The sequence below is a fragment of the Podarcis melisellensis genome (genome assembly GCF_964234715.1).
Source record: "Podarcis melisellensis genome assembly, chromosome: 7".
NCBI lineage: Eukaryota > Metazoa > Chordata > Lepidosauria > Squamata > Lacertidae > Podarcis > Podarcis melisellensis.
Window position 1 is genome coordinate 49,193,651 of NC_138539.1, and position 14,228 is coordinate 49,207,878.

The 14,228-nt window shown below is 39.6% G+C and overlaps 1 protein-coding gene across 1 annotated transcript; it reads right to left on the reverse strand.

Moving 5' to 3' along the window:
- Positions 1-1,127: 1,127 nt before the first annotated feature.
- On the reverse strand, positions 1,128-6,511 carry LOC309374766 (uncharacterized protein). Its single transcript, XM_081919951.1, has 7 exons — positions 6,307-6,511; positions 5,725-5,867; positions 4,353-4,439; positions 3,406-3,496; positions 2,376-2,544; positions 2,023-2,120; positions 1,128-1,428 (listed from the first exon to the last, which is right to left on the reverse strand). The coding sequence occupies exons 1-7, from the start codon at positions 6,382-6,384 to the stop codon at positions 1,258-1,260; spliced, it is 837 nt and encodes a 278-aa protein (XP_081776077.1). The 5' UTR covers positions 6,385-6,511; the 3' UTR covers positions 1,128-1,257.
- Positions 6,512-14,228: the final 7,717 nt, after the last annotated feature.

Sequence of the window (14,228 nt, forward strand, 5' to 3'; positions counted from 1 at the left end):
TCATGCACACACAGCATTCCTTTCTCCCATCTCTCTGTTTTGTGTTTTTCCTGCCTGTGAAGAGCTTGTAAGCTTTGTAGCCTCTTCAGAGGCCCTCGCCAAGTGTGAAGCGACTGGTAGCTACTGGAGAAAAGGCTTTTTTGGGCGGTGGCATCCCAGTTACAGAATGCCCTCCCTAGAGAAGCCAACCAGGCGCCTTGTGAGCCTTTGAAACCACTTGATCTTGGATCTGCTGCCTGATGCAGTGGCAAGATGTGGCTTAACAGAAGGTTACTCTAACCAAGATTTAAGAGCTGCTCATTGTGAGACAGACTCTGGAATAGGAATTCAACTGGTTTTGGATGGGGAAGTACTCCTTTCCATATTGGATCACTGCAGCAGGTCTACCTTTGAAGAGTCTTCAGAAGTTACATTTCGCCCAGAATACAGCAGCAAGCATGTTAATGGGTACTTGTTCCTGCCCTGTACTTGTTACTAGATTCCCTTTCAAGCATAAAGCAAAATGTTGGTGATTGCATTTGAAGCCCAAAACGACTCAGATGCAGGATATATTGGGAACCACCACCTCTCACCCTCTAAAGACCCAGTAAAAATATCCTTCTCTGTGTCTCACTTGCAATGGAGGTGCAATTGGCCAGGAATGCCCATGCCCAGATTATGAAATACCTTGCCCCAGAAGTATTGTTGGGCCTGTTGGGAGTTTGGTGGGAGAACTATAGTTAATGAGCATACAAGGATTGTGTTTTTGTTTCTCCACCCCACCCCAGCTTAATTTTAATGAATGTGTTGTGTTTGTTGTTTTGTTTTGTTTTTGTAAAAATGCCTTGAGTTGCTTGTGGTGGGAAAAGGCATCTAATAAATGTAATTAATAATAATATATCAGTTTCATCATGGCTTGTTTGAACTAACCACAATGACGCACCATGGGTATAATGAGGATTTGTTCAAATTAAAACTGAATGCTTCTGATCTCTGTCACATACGACAGAAAGAGAGGGGACCGGGGTTTTCAAGAACAAGGTTCATGAAGGTACATTCATATAATGCTAAACCAAAGTTTAGTGTTACATCCAAAACCGAGAAATAACTTATTAAAGATTCAGAAAGGCATAAAGGCACTGCACAAATTATGCAAACAATTAAAAATTGGTCAAAGTCATGATTTTATTGCAAAATAAGTGCCTTCCTCATAAGCAAGTTAATATTACAAAGTACAGTCAATATTAAACTGTTTATTCATAATCTTGGTTGAACATTTTATTTCCACGATTTATTTAAAGTTCCACGATGGCTACCAGCTGTTAAAGTTGATGTAAAAGTGATTCCATATCTTGAACTTAGTTGTTTCAAACACTTTTCATATTGAGTATTAAGTTTTATGGCTTCTTGAAGTGCATATTTTAGATCTTCTATTTCATCAAAAAAATCCTAAAAAGTAATACCACACACAGTATTTTAATTAAGTACTACTTCCTAGTTTGTCCATTCTTGTATTCATCACTGAAGTAGTCTTATAGGAAACAAACCATCTTTAATAAAAAAAAAAAGTTTTACAAGAACTCAAGATTTGCTAATGAAAAGCCCAAATTTTAATTTGCTTGGAATATTACTCCTCTTAACATCTAACAGATGCAAGATTCTAATCAATGGAAGATTTTGTGAACTACAATGTGTGCCAAATCCTATTCAACAAGTAATTAGAGGACTTCTGGACAAGTTCACAGTGTGGTACTGAAGGCTTGGCTTGATTACAATTTTTTTCCGTTAATTTCTCAGTTAGTTTGGGATGTTGTTTTGTTTGTACACTGAAAAAGACCAGTCAAAGAAATGAATTCAACTGCTCATTTATTAAACCTAAACTGTTGGACTGCCCCTATCCTGCGACCTGTCCAGTCGGATTGTCCCTTCTCCCCCACTTTACATTTTATAACATTTATGTGTTTTAGTATTTGAAAACTAAATCACCTTGGATGTTTAGGCAGAAAGGTGGTATATAAGTGCAATAAGTAATGATAAAGTTACCTTATCTAACGCAGCAAGCTCATTTCTCAACATTCTTCTTTCTTTAGACAATGATTCATTTTCCATCTTCAGACGCTGAATCTCAAAAAGCAGTTGGTCTATAGTACAATAAAAACCATTAGGAGCTCACTAAAAGATAAAATCATGTTACATATTCATATTTTTAAAAATATGCTTATATCTTCAGGCAATTTTCTTTTCTAATAACGCCCTGTATCAAAGAAAGTATTGGAATTTAACCCAGCTAGCTGGAAACCTCCATGAATATTGTCAATACTGTTTCAGTTATAATTTTAATAACTTTATTCAGACATAACATGCCAAAGAAACATGATCACAAAGTATATGTTTACCTAAATATTTGCAGGAACAGCTCCCCTTCTTTTTACACATACATTTGTAAGACCCATTTTTTTTCTGTAGTGGATCAGTTTTGTCCTTTGGTAACATCTTTTTACTTTCCAGCTCCTTCATCTTTTGGTTTGCTAAGTGAAGTTGGTGTTCCATATCATTAATTTTAATCTATGATAAAATAGTAGAGTATTTGTAATAAGCATTTAAATTAATACTATATCTAGCATCCTTGGAAGCACACTTTACACACTTTACTAAACTTTATTGTCATCAGAAGCTAGCAACAAAAATGTGAGAGAAAGGGAGTCAGATTCCCATCAAAATCAAAAGATGAAAGTGTGAGATGGAAATGAGAAATATTATAGACTCAATCTATGCCTGCAACATTTCATACATTGCATATTGTTCATTTTGTGTCAGTTATATGAACTTTTACTAGCGTCTTCAGGGCTGTCTGCTATACTCATCTGTTGGCAGGGGTGCATGCAGCTCCAATCCAATAAATGCACTATGCAAGCAACTCCAAACACTAAACACAATGTCTTTCATCCATACAGGATCTTAAACATGCAGCCACGTTTTAAAGAAAATATCTGCTTGCTTATTTTTTTCTTTATGCAAATCACCTTTGCTACATCAGATGCTGAAAGCTAATGTCTATCCCATGCTTCCCAAGAGTTTGGAGCTTATAGTAACAGTTAGGCACAATAAAAACAAAATGTCCAATTAAATTATGGTTAATTATCCAACACTTGACTAATTCTGGCTATTAAAATGCCAGCCTAAAGAAGGCTCCTCCCCTAACACCCCACTACTTATTGCATTATCCCCATATCAGATAAAACCTAATTTACAGTAGGGAATCACTGAGATTGGTATTGTTTGAGGGAAATGTCATGAGGACTATGCAGATTTGATGGAAACACAAATAGCTGAAAACACACAGTAAACTCCAGTGTGGACAAGCCCTAAATCTTGAGCATTCTTTTAAAGTAAGAGTTTACATGAAATCATATGACCAGAACTTACAGAAAGTCTTGCAATGGTTTCACATTGTCCTTGGTTTGTTTTTAATTCTTTATTATACCTTTTCTGTAGATTATGATACAACTGGAGTACTCTGAAACAGCAAACAGACAAGAATGATAACAAACTGCTGATTTTCCTAATACAGATATAGAAATGCTTGTTCAAACCCCTCTGAAACGAACTGGCAGCATCTGGCAGCAGGGCTTGGTGGATTCTATTCACTACATGCAAAATGTTTGTTTTGATTTGATTTGATAAACACTGAAATCCAGGATGTGAAAGATGAGGTTTACGGAGGTGGAGTGGCTGGGTGTGGGTGACAATGATGAGTAAAAAAAGAGAAAAAGGCAAGTATACCGGGAGAGGCCTCAAAGAACCAACAAACTCAGGGCTGCCCTTGGCCTATCACTGCTGGCCACACTTCCAGGACTACAACTCAGCTGGGGAATGAAGCAGAAGGAAGCTGAGATGGGGAAGTTAGAGACATGACCAGCAGAAAATGACTCCCTGCCCAACTCTACAGATCTGAGAAAGACTATAGCAATAACAGCAGTGGCAGCAGGAAGGGGAACCCTAATTCCCTACTGTCCCCAGTGAGATCTAGAGTAAAAAGAATCTAACTGAGGGCTTGGTGACACAATTTTAAAATGGCCTAGCTGACAAAAGCAAGATTTGCTAGCTGATACTAAGTGTTCATTGTGAGAAAATAATGTAACTCACACAGCAGTAAATTGGATGAATCCACTGACAAAAATGTAATACGCCAAAATAGAAGCTCATTTTTAAAAAATGAGAAGGAATTGTTTTTCTTTATCCTCTGCTGCAATACTATTCACACTTAACTGGAAATACATCTCCATGACCGCAAGCAGACTAATGTTTTAAGTAAATATGCAAAGAATCAGATTCATAGCAGAGATACATCTAACTATACTTGCACAACTTACCTAGCATTTTCCTTTACTCCTTCATGTTCCTTACGATAAAACCCATCGTCTTTAAGGGGTAAGTGGATTTCTGTTTGAACTGGCACACTAAGTTAAACAAATATGATAACTTAAAATCTCTTCCCCAAGCATGAACATTTTTCTCTTTCTTAATAGTATATTCTGAAGCAATTAAAAACGTTAATGCGAAAAATAATCTGTGGCCTCAAAAGCTACATACTTGTATTTTGATTTTTATCATCTGGATATATTAGGAAAAACAGCAGTGAGATAACGGAAGTTCAAAAAAGTACATTATCATTGATCATAGAACATGGTCCCATAGTCTAAAGGCACAAGCACATCAGAACATGGTATGAAGGCTATCAGTTTGCTGAGGCTAAGCAGGTCTAGGTCTGGCAAGTACCTATATAGGAGACACCCTAGGAACCACATGTACACTGCTTTGGGGTATGACTGGAAAAAGATGGGATATAAATGTATGGGGGGAACTGAATATATATGTTCATTAATTTTTTTTCAGCTGGACAGTCAAGATTTACATTTGGTGAAATGGGTTTTTTTTTGCTCAGACAACAATATTTTCCCCCAGAAATAATATTTCCACCTCTTAAAAAGCATTAATATATCCCATTTTCAGACAATGAATAAGTAATTCATTCAATGACAAATTTACTTGCCCCAATTTTTATTATTATATATAAACTACTACTGTGAACATAGTCCTTGTTCAATGTCTTCAACTCACACAGACTTGCTTTAGGAGTACTTTAATGTAAAAACTGTGCAAATATTACCTAAAGTACTACATCAAATATGACCATAAGAACAATTATGGATTCTCAAACTACTGCTTCTTAAGTCAGCTTTCCTATAATATCTCATGGCTGCAGTCTGCATTAGGTACGTCAAAAAGCTATGAAGTCTGTGGAAGTATATAATGAGCTATTTGAAGACCCAGCACAATTTACAGAGCATGGCTGCGCATGGGAGACAATATCTGCCTAATCATCCCAAAAAATCTAATGAGTCAAGAAGAGGAATTAATGTTCAATATTTATCCTTCTTCAAGAGAAAAGTAAGTATAAACCCATCTATCCAGAAACGTACTTTTTCATGAGTCATAGTATAAACACTCCCAAAACTCAAATTTAAATGTTTTGAAGAGTGTTTAAAATTATTTCCCAGGCTGCAAAGTGCAACCTTACTTCAAACCTGATGCATAGCAAACTACAACCTGTGCTCTCCCTGCCCAAGGGTTTGTCAAACTACAGATCCTATCACCCCTGGCCATTGGCTATGCTGGCTGGGTCTAAACCAGATCTTTAGCTGGGAACATGGACATCTAAGGAGCAAAGGAGCAAAATCTTACTCTTTCTTTGTGACACAAATAGGCAGCGACTTCTTTTGCCCTTGCAGTTTTTCTTGTAACTGTGCCCAATCATATTCCAACTGCTTGTTTTTTAGGCGCACATGCCTCAGCTTTTTAAGCAGCAACTGATTTTCTTGCTGGAGCTGGAAAAGGGAAGGAAAAAACGTTTCTTATGTTAGAAACAGATGCAGTTAGTTAACTAGTGCAATGGAATAGTTCTCACTGTGTAAAACACCCTACTTTAGCTTTCCTTCTTTAAGGATGTTCTCCCTTTAACCAAAATACTTGCAAAACCTAACCTAGAATAGAAAGTTCTTTGCCTGTATTATTATTATTCCGAAGTGAGATACCACAACCCAAAAGGCTCTCGCTGCAGGTAACGGGGTGGACGGGGTGTGGCAGTAAGAAGGAAATTTGCAGAGGACCTCAATGCACAAGAGAGGCTGCTGTGTGTTTGGAACAAGGGCAGAAGATGCGGGGAGACAGCGGGAGCCGTCCAGCTGCCACCGCCTTGTGGTGAACCGAATGCGTCTCTCTAGACACTGACAGAAGCCGCCCGGGGAGGCACTTTCCGTCACTCACTTGGAGGCACTTGTGAACTGACGGCAGCGCCATCCACTTCCCTCCTACAGCCTCCCACACGGAGTGGACGCCAAACATCCGGGGAGGGTCACGTGCCCTTCCCCGAAAGATACAACCAATGAAACGGCGGGAGGGGAGGGGCCTTCCTTTTTAGCGGGCCGTAGCCGCCGGGTTTCCAAGTTCAATGGCTTAAACTTAAAAGCCTATTATCTGCGACGAGTTTGCAAAGGGAGAAAAGGCCCCCATGTACGAGCTGTCCAATGTCGCGCCTGCGCTACATGAGTAAAAGTAGTACGGATGGATACAGACGGATAAAACCATGTATCCTGCGCCCGATGAATATTATAAAAACCCTGCCTACTCCTAGGCGGGCCCCACGCCGCTAAAGCGCAAGTGGTGAAAGGTAGCGAAACCGACTTGTTTATGTTGGAGGGACGAATTCTATGAGGTCATCCAAATGCGACTGCGGTTTCAGGCCCCCCTTCGGAATTTCGGCTTCTGGGTTACCATGGTGACAAGATTCTGACTTGGCTAAGTGACCCCGTGTCACCAGCCCAGCACTGAAACGTAACAAAGGGATAGCGATTCGGTTTCGAAAGGAACTTCCTTTGTAGTCAAAGCTCGTTGAGAATATAGGAGAATTAACATGCACGCAAACACTTACGAACTTAAATCTGCCAAAATATAGTATAGCATTGGCTTTTGTAGAACTCTAAAGGCACACATTTATTATGGGGAAATTGTAAGTTTTTAAGGGTCCACAATACTCTTTGTTTTCACTGCAAGAGACTCTCACAGCTTCCCTTCTGGAAACTGCCAAAATATTAAAAATTTGATGTCGTGGGTGTTTAATTAATGTCATATTGCCAATCTTTTAAGGCTAAATAGTATATCTGAGAGTTATCCTGCACTGTCTGAGAATCTTAGACACCTGCTTAACTTACTGGCAAAAGGAATTAATTGAAAGTTAGGTGAGCAAACCTTTTATATAAAAATACAAATAACTTTTCATTTTATTTGAAGCCTAACAAACCAGGCTATTTTTTGCTGGATTAACTAGACAAGAACAAAAAGGAACTGGAAAGTAAGGGTTGTGTCCTGCTCTGGCCTATCATAATATATGTTAAGCCTTTAAAAGATGAATTATTAGAAAACTTAAGAAACTGGATAGCCGTAAAATCATGCAGTGCTAAATTTAGATGCACAATGCATCTGCTTCTAGATGAGTGTTTACAGCATTGCAGCCATAAGCTATTTAGCTATGAGCCTGTATCCACATGAGTCCCATTCTGTAGGATTTACATCTAGGGTTACAGTTAGCAATTTAAGCAAAATTATTCCTAATTTACCAGCTGGCAGCTGCACAGGTTACAGGGACGTTTGTTTCAATTTCAAGTTAAAAGACCAGCAGACCTATCGGAAAATTTAGTACGGTAAGCCCACAAGTTACACACATATAACTTGTGCATATTCAGCTTTACACACTTAGTCGTCCCCCCCTTTGGGGGGGGAGTAGGCATCTGGGGAAAATACTTTGGCAACCAATGTGTCTTGACTCTTGACTGTACACAATTTTGGCTTTAGGCACAATCCCCAGAATATTAACCCCCACATAAGTTGTGGGCTTACTGTAATTAACGACAACAAATGCAATTACAGTGAAAGTGAAATAGATCAGAACACAGTCTCAATACAAGATCACTATTAAGATCAAATATATGTAAAGATTCCTAATATTTATAGCATACAGGGATGAGGCTACTTGTTACAATTACTGCTAATTTATCCTCCCCAAACATCTCTAGACACACTGCTGACTAAAAATGCAACTAGGCCACACACACACACACACACACCCTTTAATGAAACCTGGTTTGGGGCAAAATGCTTGAAAATGCAATCCATACGAAGGCATCCACACCCCTTCTCCACCCACCAGGCATTGGACAATTGGGAAACACATATGTGCAAATGTGATAGAAATGCACTGGTAATGTTCACACAGCCTCAGTTACCGATTGCTGGTGTTTGTAGCCATCATAATGGATGCCCAAATTAGCTGCATCTGCAGTTTGTATGCTAACATAATCTTGCCACAATTAATCTTGCAAACATCCAGGATTCTCTGGGTTTTTTGTTTTACTCTCATACTAATAAATAGAGCTACCTAGGAAATTTATTTGGAAACTTCAACTAGTTCAGAGCAGTGTGACCAGCTGAACTTAGACAATCATGCTGATCAGGTATTGCCAGTGCTGAAAGGCCTTCACTGCCTTGCTATTGATTTTGAGACCTAATTCAAAGGACATTTTATTTGTTTTTTTATAATAATAAAAAAAACTTGTAAAGTCCTATGTAGCCTCTCTGAGCACTAGCCTACTCTCTCTAGTTCATGTGACCATATTTCTGGATAGGAATATGTGAAGGAATAATCATAATCACATACCATGGCAATACACTCTGGAGGATCAGGAGAACATGTGGCAGGGGAAGTAGAGATTTTTCCACCAGACAAACAGAAATGCTTGTGCTGATGGAATTATCTCCTTAGTGCTGCATTGAATTCCGCCCCAAATCTGCTTGGGTAGTATTCAACTAAGTTTTACACAGAGTAGAGCCATATAAATTAATGGACCTAACTTAGTCATGTTCATTCATTTCAGTGGGTCTACTCTGACTATAACTCAGTTGAATACTACCCCATATAAACGTAGGCATGTTGGCTCTGCAGTGTGATCAGGAACTCTACAAAATGCAGAGTCTCCAGATATACAGTATAGCAATTCCATGTCTATGCCAAACTTTCCAAGTAATAAAGGCACAATCCTACTCCCATCTCCACAAATTCATTATCATGGTTATGATTGCATGAACATGGCTCCAAGTAACACCAATAGGATATTAAACAAAGAAGCAGTTCGATTTTTTATAGGAAAAGAGGTGCTGGAACTCACCCTTGTTCTCTTAGAATGGCACCGGAACTGAGTACTGGTGAGTTCCAGATGAAAAATAGCCCTGCAAATAAGTAACTGGCATATGAATATGACTAATCCAACAGTCCTGTTAAGTGTGACTTACTCCCAGGTAAGTGTGTATATTATTGCAGTCTTAGTAGTATTCATAGAATCATAAAATTGTAGAGTTGGAAGTAACCCTGTGTCATCTAACCCAATCCCCCGGCAATACAGGAATCTTGCTCACAGCCATCCCTGGGTGGACTCGAATCACCAACCTTCTGGTAAATAGGCAGATAAACTGACCCACTGCTGAAGGGACTCCTCACTGTAGATCTTTCTGTTAAAGGAACATAGGAAGCTGCCCTCTAGTAAGTCATATCATTGGTATATCTAGCTCACTACTGTTAACACTGACTGGCAACAGATACACAGGGTTTTTTTCTCAGCCCTATCTGGAGACACTTGGCATTTCTGCTAGGACCTTTTGCATGCAAATTCGAATCCCCACAATTGGGTGAGCTCCCGTTGTTCAGTCCCTGCTTCTGCCCACCTAGCAGTTTGAAAGCATGTCAAAGTGCAAGTAGATAAATAGGTACCACTCCAGTGGGTAGGTAAAAGGCGTTTCCGTGCGCTGCTCTGGTTTGCCAGAAGCGGCTTAGTCATGCTGGCCACATGACCTGGAAGCTGTCTGCAGACAAACGCCAGCTCCCTCGGACAGTAAAGCGAGATGAGTGCCGCAACCCCAGAGTCATTTGCGACTGGACCTAACGGTCAGGGGTACCTTTACCTTTTAGACATGAAAGATTGTGCTGTTGGATTTTGATCCTTCAGAGGCAGAGTAATTTTTTATTTCATTGCATTTCTCTAAATTAAATCAGGATATAGAAACATTGCACATTCATTCTACAGAAGATAGAAACTGCAGAGACCTGAGTGAACTGCAACTTTTACAGAGGCTACATGACTTTTTAAAACATAATGACACCTGGTGATCAAATGGATTTCAGTCTCATCAGGCAGAGGCTATTTTTAGTTAACAGCACCGAGAAGTCAAGTTATGAAAGTCTGTGGTTATGAAATATCGACTTCCTGGGGTTATGAAAGGTATATTAGAGCACGGTTCAACAGCTAGGAACCACCTGTCATTCACAGTAAACTAAACTAAGGAGTTGGAGGGACTGGGATAAAAATACAGCTCTGTTGTTATCACTGTTCCATTGAGCTATGGTTCTTTCCCCAGAATCCTTTTGAAATTCTTAATCCTTACTTACAGCAAGAATTGGAAACGTGGCAGTTACTGCACTCCCAGCTCCCACCATCCAGGACCACTGGCCATAATGGCTGGGGCTGATGGGAGTCCAGGGACATCTGGAGCAACACTGTTTCCCTCCCCTGGGACATTTTAATATACTTTCAATATAACTTTGCAGCATGTAATTTCAAGAATGAAAATTATATTTGCACAGGTATTCACTGTTGTTCAGTGAAACCAGGGTGCTCTTAAATAATAAAACTGACAAATATTGGTTATTTATTATTTATATACCGCCATCAATGTAGATGGCCGTGTACATAATTAAAATAAGAAATTCTAACCCAAAGAGTGTACAATCCAGTTCAGTGCTAAGTATTTGTATAGCTGCAATGCTTAAGTGTCCACAGTATCTTTATAAGGGAAGATGTTGGGGAGAAAAAAATGGGAGCAACTGGCTACACCCCTCTGAACTGATTGGCCATGCCCCCATGACTTCCTCGCAGCCCTTACCAGTCTAGTAGACATGGTGGCAAGTAGCAGGTTTGGCGTGCACACACACACACAATTAAAACATAATGCAAATGAGATGCATATTTTTTCAAAAAAGAAAAGAAAAAGATAGGATTGTTAACAGTCTCAGCTTTATTGCTACATACAGGCTCCCTGTTCTGTCTGCTCTGTTGTGCAAGTCAGGAGGTAAAGCTAAAGCTAAAGGACCCCTTACCGTTAAGTCCAGTCACGAACAACTCTGGGGTTGTGGTGCTCATCTCGCTTTACTGGCCGAGGGAGCTGACATTTGTCCATAGACAGTTTTTCCAGGTCATGTGGCCAGCATGACTAAGCCACTTATGGCAAACCAGAGCAGTGCACGGAAACGCCAGTCAGGAGGTAGAAAGCCCAATTGAATTCAATAGCACTTACTTCTGAGCAGGCATGTTTAGGACTGCACTGTAAATCCCCCCCCTTTTTTTGTATGTTGGTACTTTGAAAATAAAACTGTCAATAGTAGTTTTAAAGAGTCCCCAAACTGTCTGTGATTCATCATACCATAATGAATCAATATTTGCATTATTATTCAGAAGCTGATCCTGCCACTTCTACACTATGAATAAAGTGGAAGCAGTTTTCTACAAACCAGCCTTCATGCTCCAGTGAGTAAGATTTCATTATGCATAATTCCGGCTCCACACAGAATGTCTCCAAAGCATGCCCTAGCAAGAAAAATCAGGGTGGAAAAATATGTTAGCTGCAGCTGGAACATAAAGCTGAATACCAAATGAATATGTGGGAAATGTGCTGGAAAATTATGCTCATATCACTGATAACCAAACAACAACAGATATTTTTAAAAGCCAGAAGAGTGTTAAATTAAATTTCTATTTTTCACATTTGCATAATTTTTTATAAAGTGTGTTTGGAATTATAGTTCGTGTTCCAATGTTTAATTAAACTTTCACTAGATATTGCATACAGACAGAAAGAGTGACACACACGCACACGGTTGCATTACAATACTATCCAGGATGATTTTCATAAAATCCATAATCTTTTAAATAATATTACTTAAATTCCTCCCCTACTGTTATATTCTTTCAAAAGACTACTACTGTGATCATAGTATGTGCCACTGTACTTGAAAACTGATTATAAAGGCTTCACAGGGTACAGTTTGTGGAGGCTCCTGAATATTGGAATACCATTACACTAGTGTTTTAGGATCTGCATTCTGGTTTCCATTCACACCTGTGTTCTACATTTTCTGTCCCAAGTATGTCTGTTCGTGCCTTTCATGTAGTAGGTATGAACAAGTTACAATATACTTTGGTTGCTAGAACCCTGTAACTCAGGGATCACCACTTTTGGGGCCAGTGAGCACATTTCAAATTTTAAGAGTGCTGTGGGCACTGGTTAAAAAATGACTGCCATGTGGGACATAGCATAACACAAAATTAAGAGAGAGCACAGTCATGGTGAAAATTTTCCTACAATTGTATTTCCACAATAGAAAATCCTAGCCTGATAACTATCTGGCTGTCATACAGCTGTTACTGGCACAATAACCCTTCCCCCCTAAAGCAAAGTCTAAGCTGCCATCCTAAAAGAGTGCAAAGAGACTTACTTCTGAGTAGACATGTATGCCACTGTACTACCCATTAACTGTACAGTGAATTCTTAATGAGCATCTGACCTTTAGTTCCTGCACAGGAAACATGCCAAAGCCTATTTCGCAGGAGGGGGTTCTTTAACATTCTGTAGTAGCATTTGCAGAAAATAGCAGGTAGTAGCTATCTTGGATGAACCCACCACAGGGAGGAAAATATAATATCGGGGCTTAGTCCAGTCAGACTGTCCCCTCCCCACCCATAAGGCCAAACGTCATAATTGTTGGGAATTTCAGGCAGGTGAGAGACCCATTTACTAGAAGTTGCTCCCAGTACCAGTCACCACACGGACGGTTTGTAGGTTGTAGGCAGATATGGATATACACAGATACATAAAAGTACAAAGTATCTCTGTTGCTCTAAATAAGTTCAGCAATTCAAGATGTTACACTTGACAAGTAACACTGACTGGCTAATTGATTAATGGACACTACTGAGTTGACATGCATCTATCACAGTTATAGTAGGGGCACTGGGCCATTACCATAACAGCTGGCTTGGCTGGCCATGAACCTGCAATTAACTTATCCATGGAGTGATTTACACTTTTGAAGGAAATGAAACCCTTCTCATGTCCAGTTACTCCAACAGTAATCTACCCGTGAGAAGGAAGAAGGGAGTGGCCAAGGCAAGTTAAGACAACACTAAGACCTTCTCCAATCAGACTTCCCTCTCCCCACCTAGGGCTAACTTTACATATAATATATTTTAGTATTTTAAAATTATAAACTGCTTGGAGGGACTTGACAGAAAGGTGATATATAAATGCAACAAATAGGTATTTTGAAAAACTGTGAGCATATTTTAAGCATTATGCAATGTGTGTGTGTGTGTGTGTGTGTGTGTGTGTAGCATTTTATTGTCCACAGATATGAGATTATATTGCTCAGTGATACAATAAATACAGATGTGTGTATTATTTTCTAAGTTTATATACTAAAACTGTAAACTCCCACAAAACTTTCACAGCCTGGAAATATAAGGTGCAGGTTAAGATGCAACATTCTCATAACTTAGGAACAAATGTAATGTTAGGCTAGGAACTGACCACATCATTGGTTCATATTTTCGGGTTCTGATCTATTTATGTAACATATCCAATTTCTGCAGCCAAATGCGCCATAACAGGTACATGAAGAACCTGATCCTTTGTGCATTTATGTACATCTGTTTTTAAACCTACAAAATGTACAGCCTTGACAAAGTGAGTAGGAGGCATGGGAATGGGGTGGAGATGAAAGCAGAGGTATTAAGGGTTCTGCAGAACAGGAGGAAATTGTGGCTTCCTAACTGGGGTGGGCCACCCATAAGGCAAGGATGTAGATCTTAACTCACTGCTTGCTCCTAGATTTTAACTCACTCCTCCTTCCCTGGAGACGAGGGAGCACCATTTTGTGGTTCACCTCAGAAGGGCGCAATTGTGTCTTGGTCCAGCCCTGACTAGGCGGAAGGTGAAAAGTATGTTAACAGATGCAATGCGTGGGAAGAGGAAGATGTAGGAGCTTTCCGTGGGGGTGGTTTGTGTGCAGGAGAGGGGAGGCATGGATA

What these genes read in the sequence shown, in the direction of transcription:
- LOC309374766 (XM_081919951.1), bottom strand. Translation starts at nt 6,384, where the DNA reads ATGTTTGGCGTCCACTCCGTGTGGGAGGCTGTAGGAGGGAAGTGGATG. An exon ending in GGAGTAAAGGAAAATGCTAG is followed by an intron (nt 3,497 to 4,352) that starts GTAAGTTGTGCA and finishes TTGCTGTTTCAG; the next exon opens with AGTACTCCAGTTGTATCATA. An exon ending in AGCTTGCTGCGTTAGATAAG is followed by an intron (nt 1,429 to 2,022) that starts GTAACTTTATCA and finishes ATTACTTTTTAG; the next exon opens with GATTTTTTTGATGAAATAGA.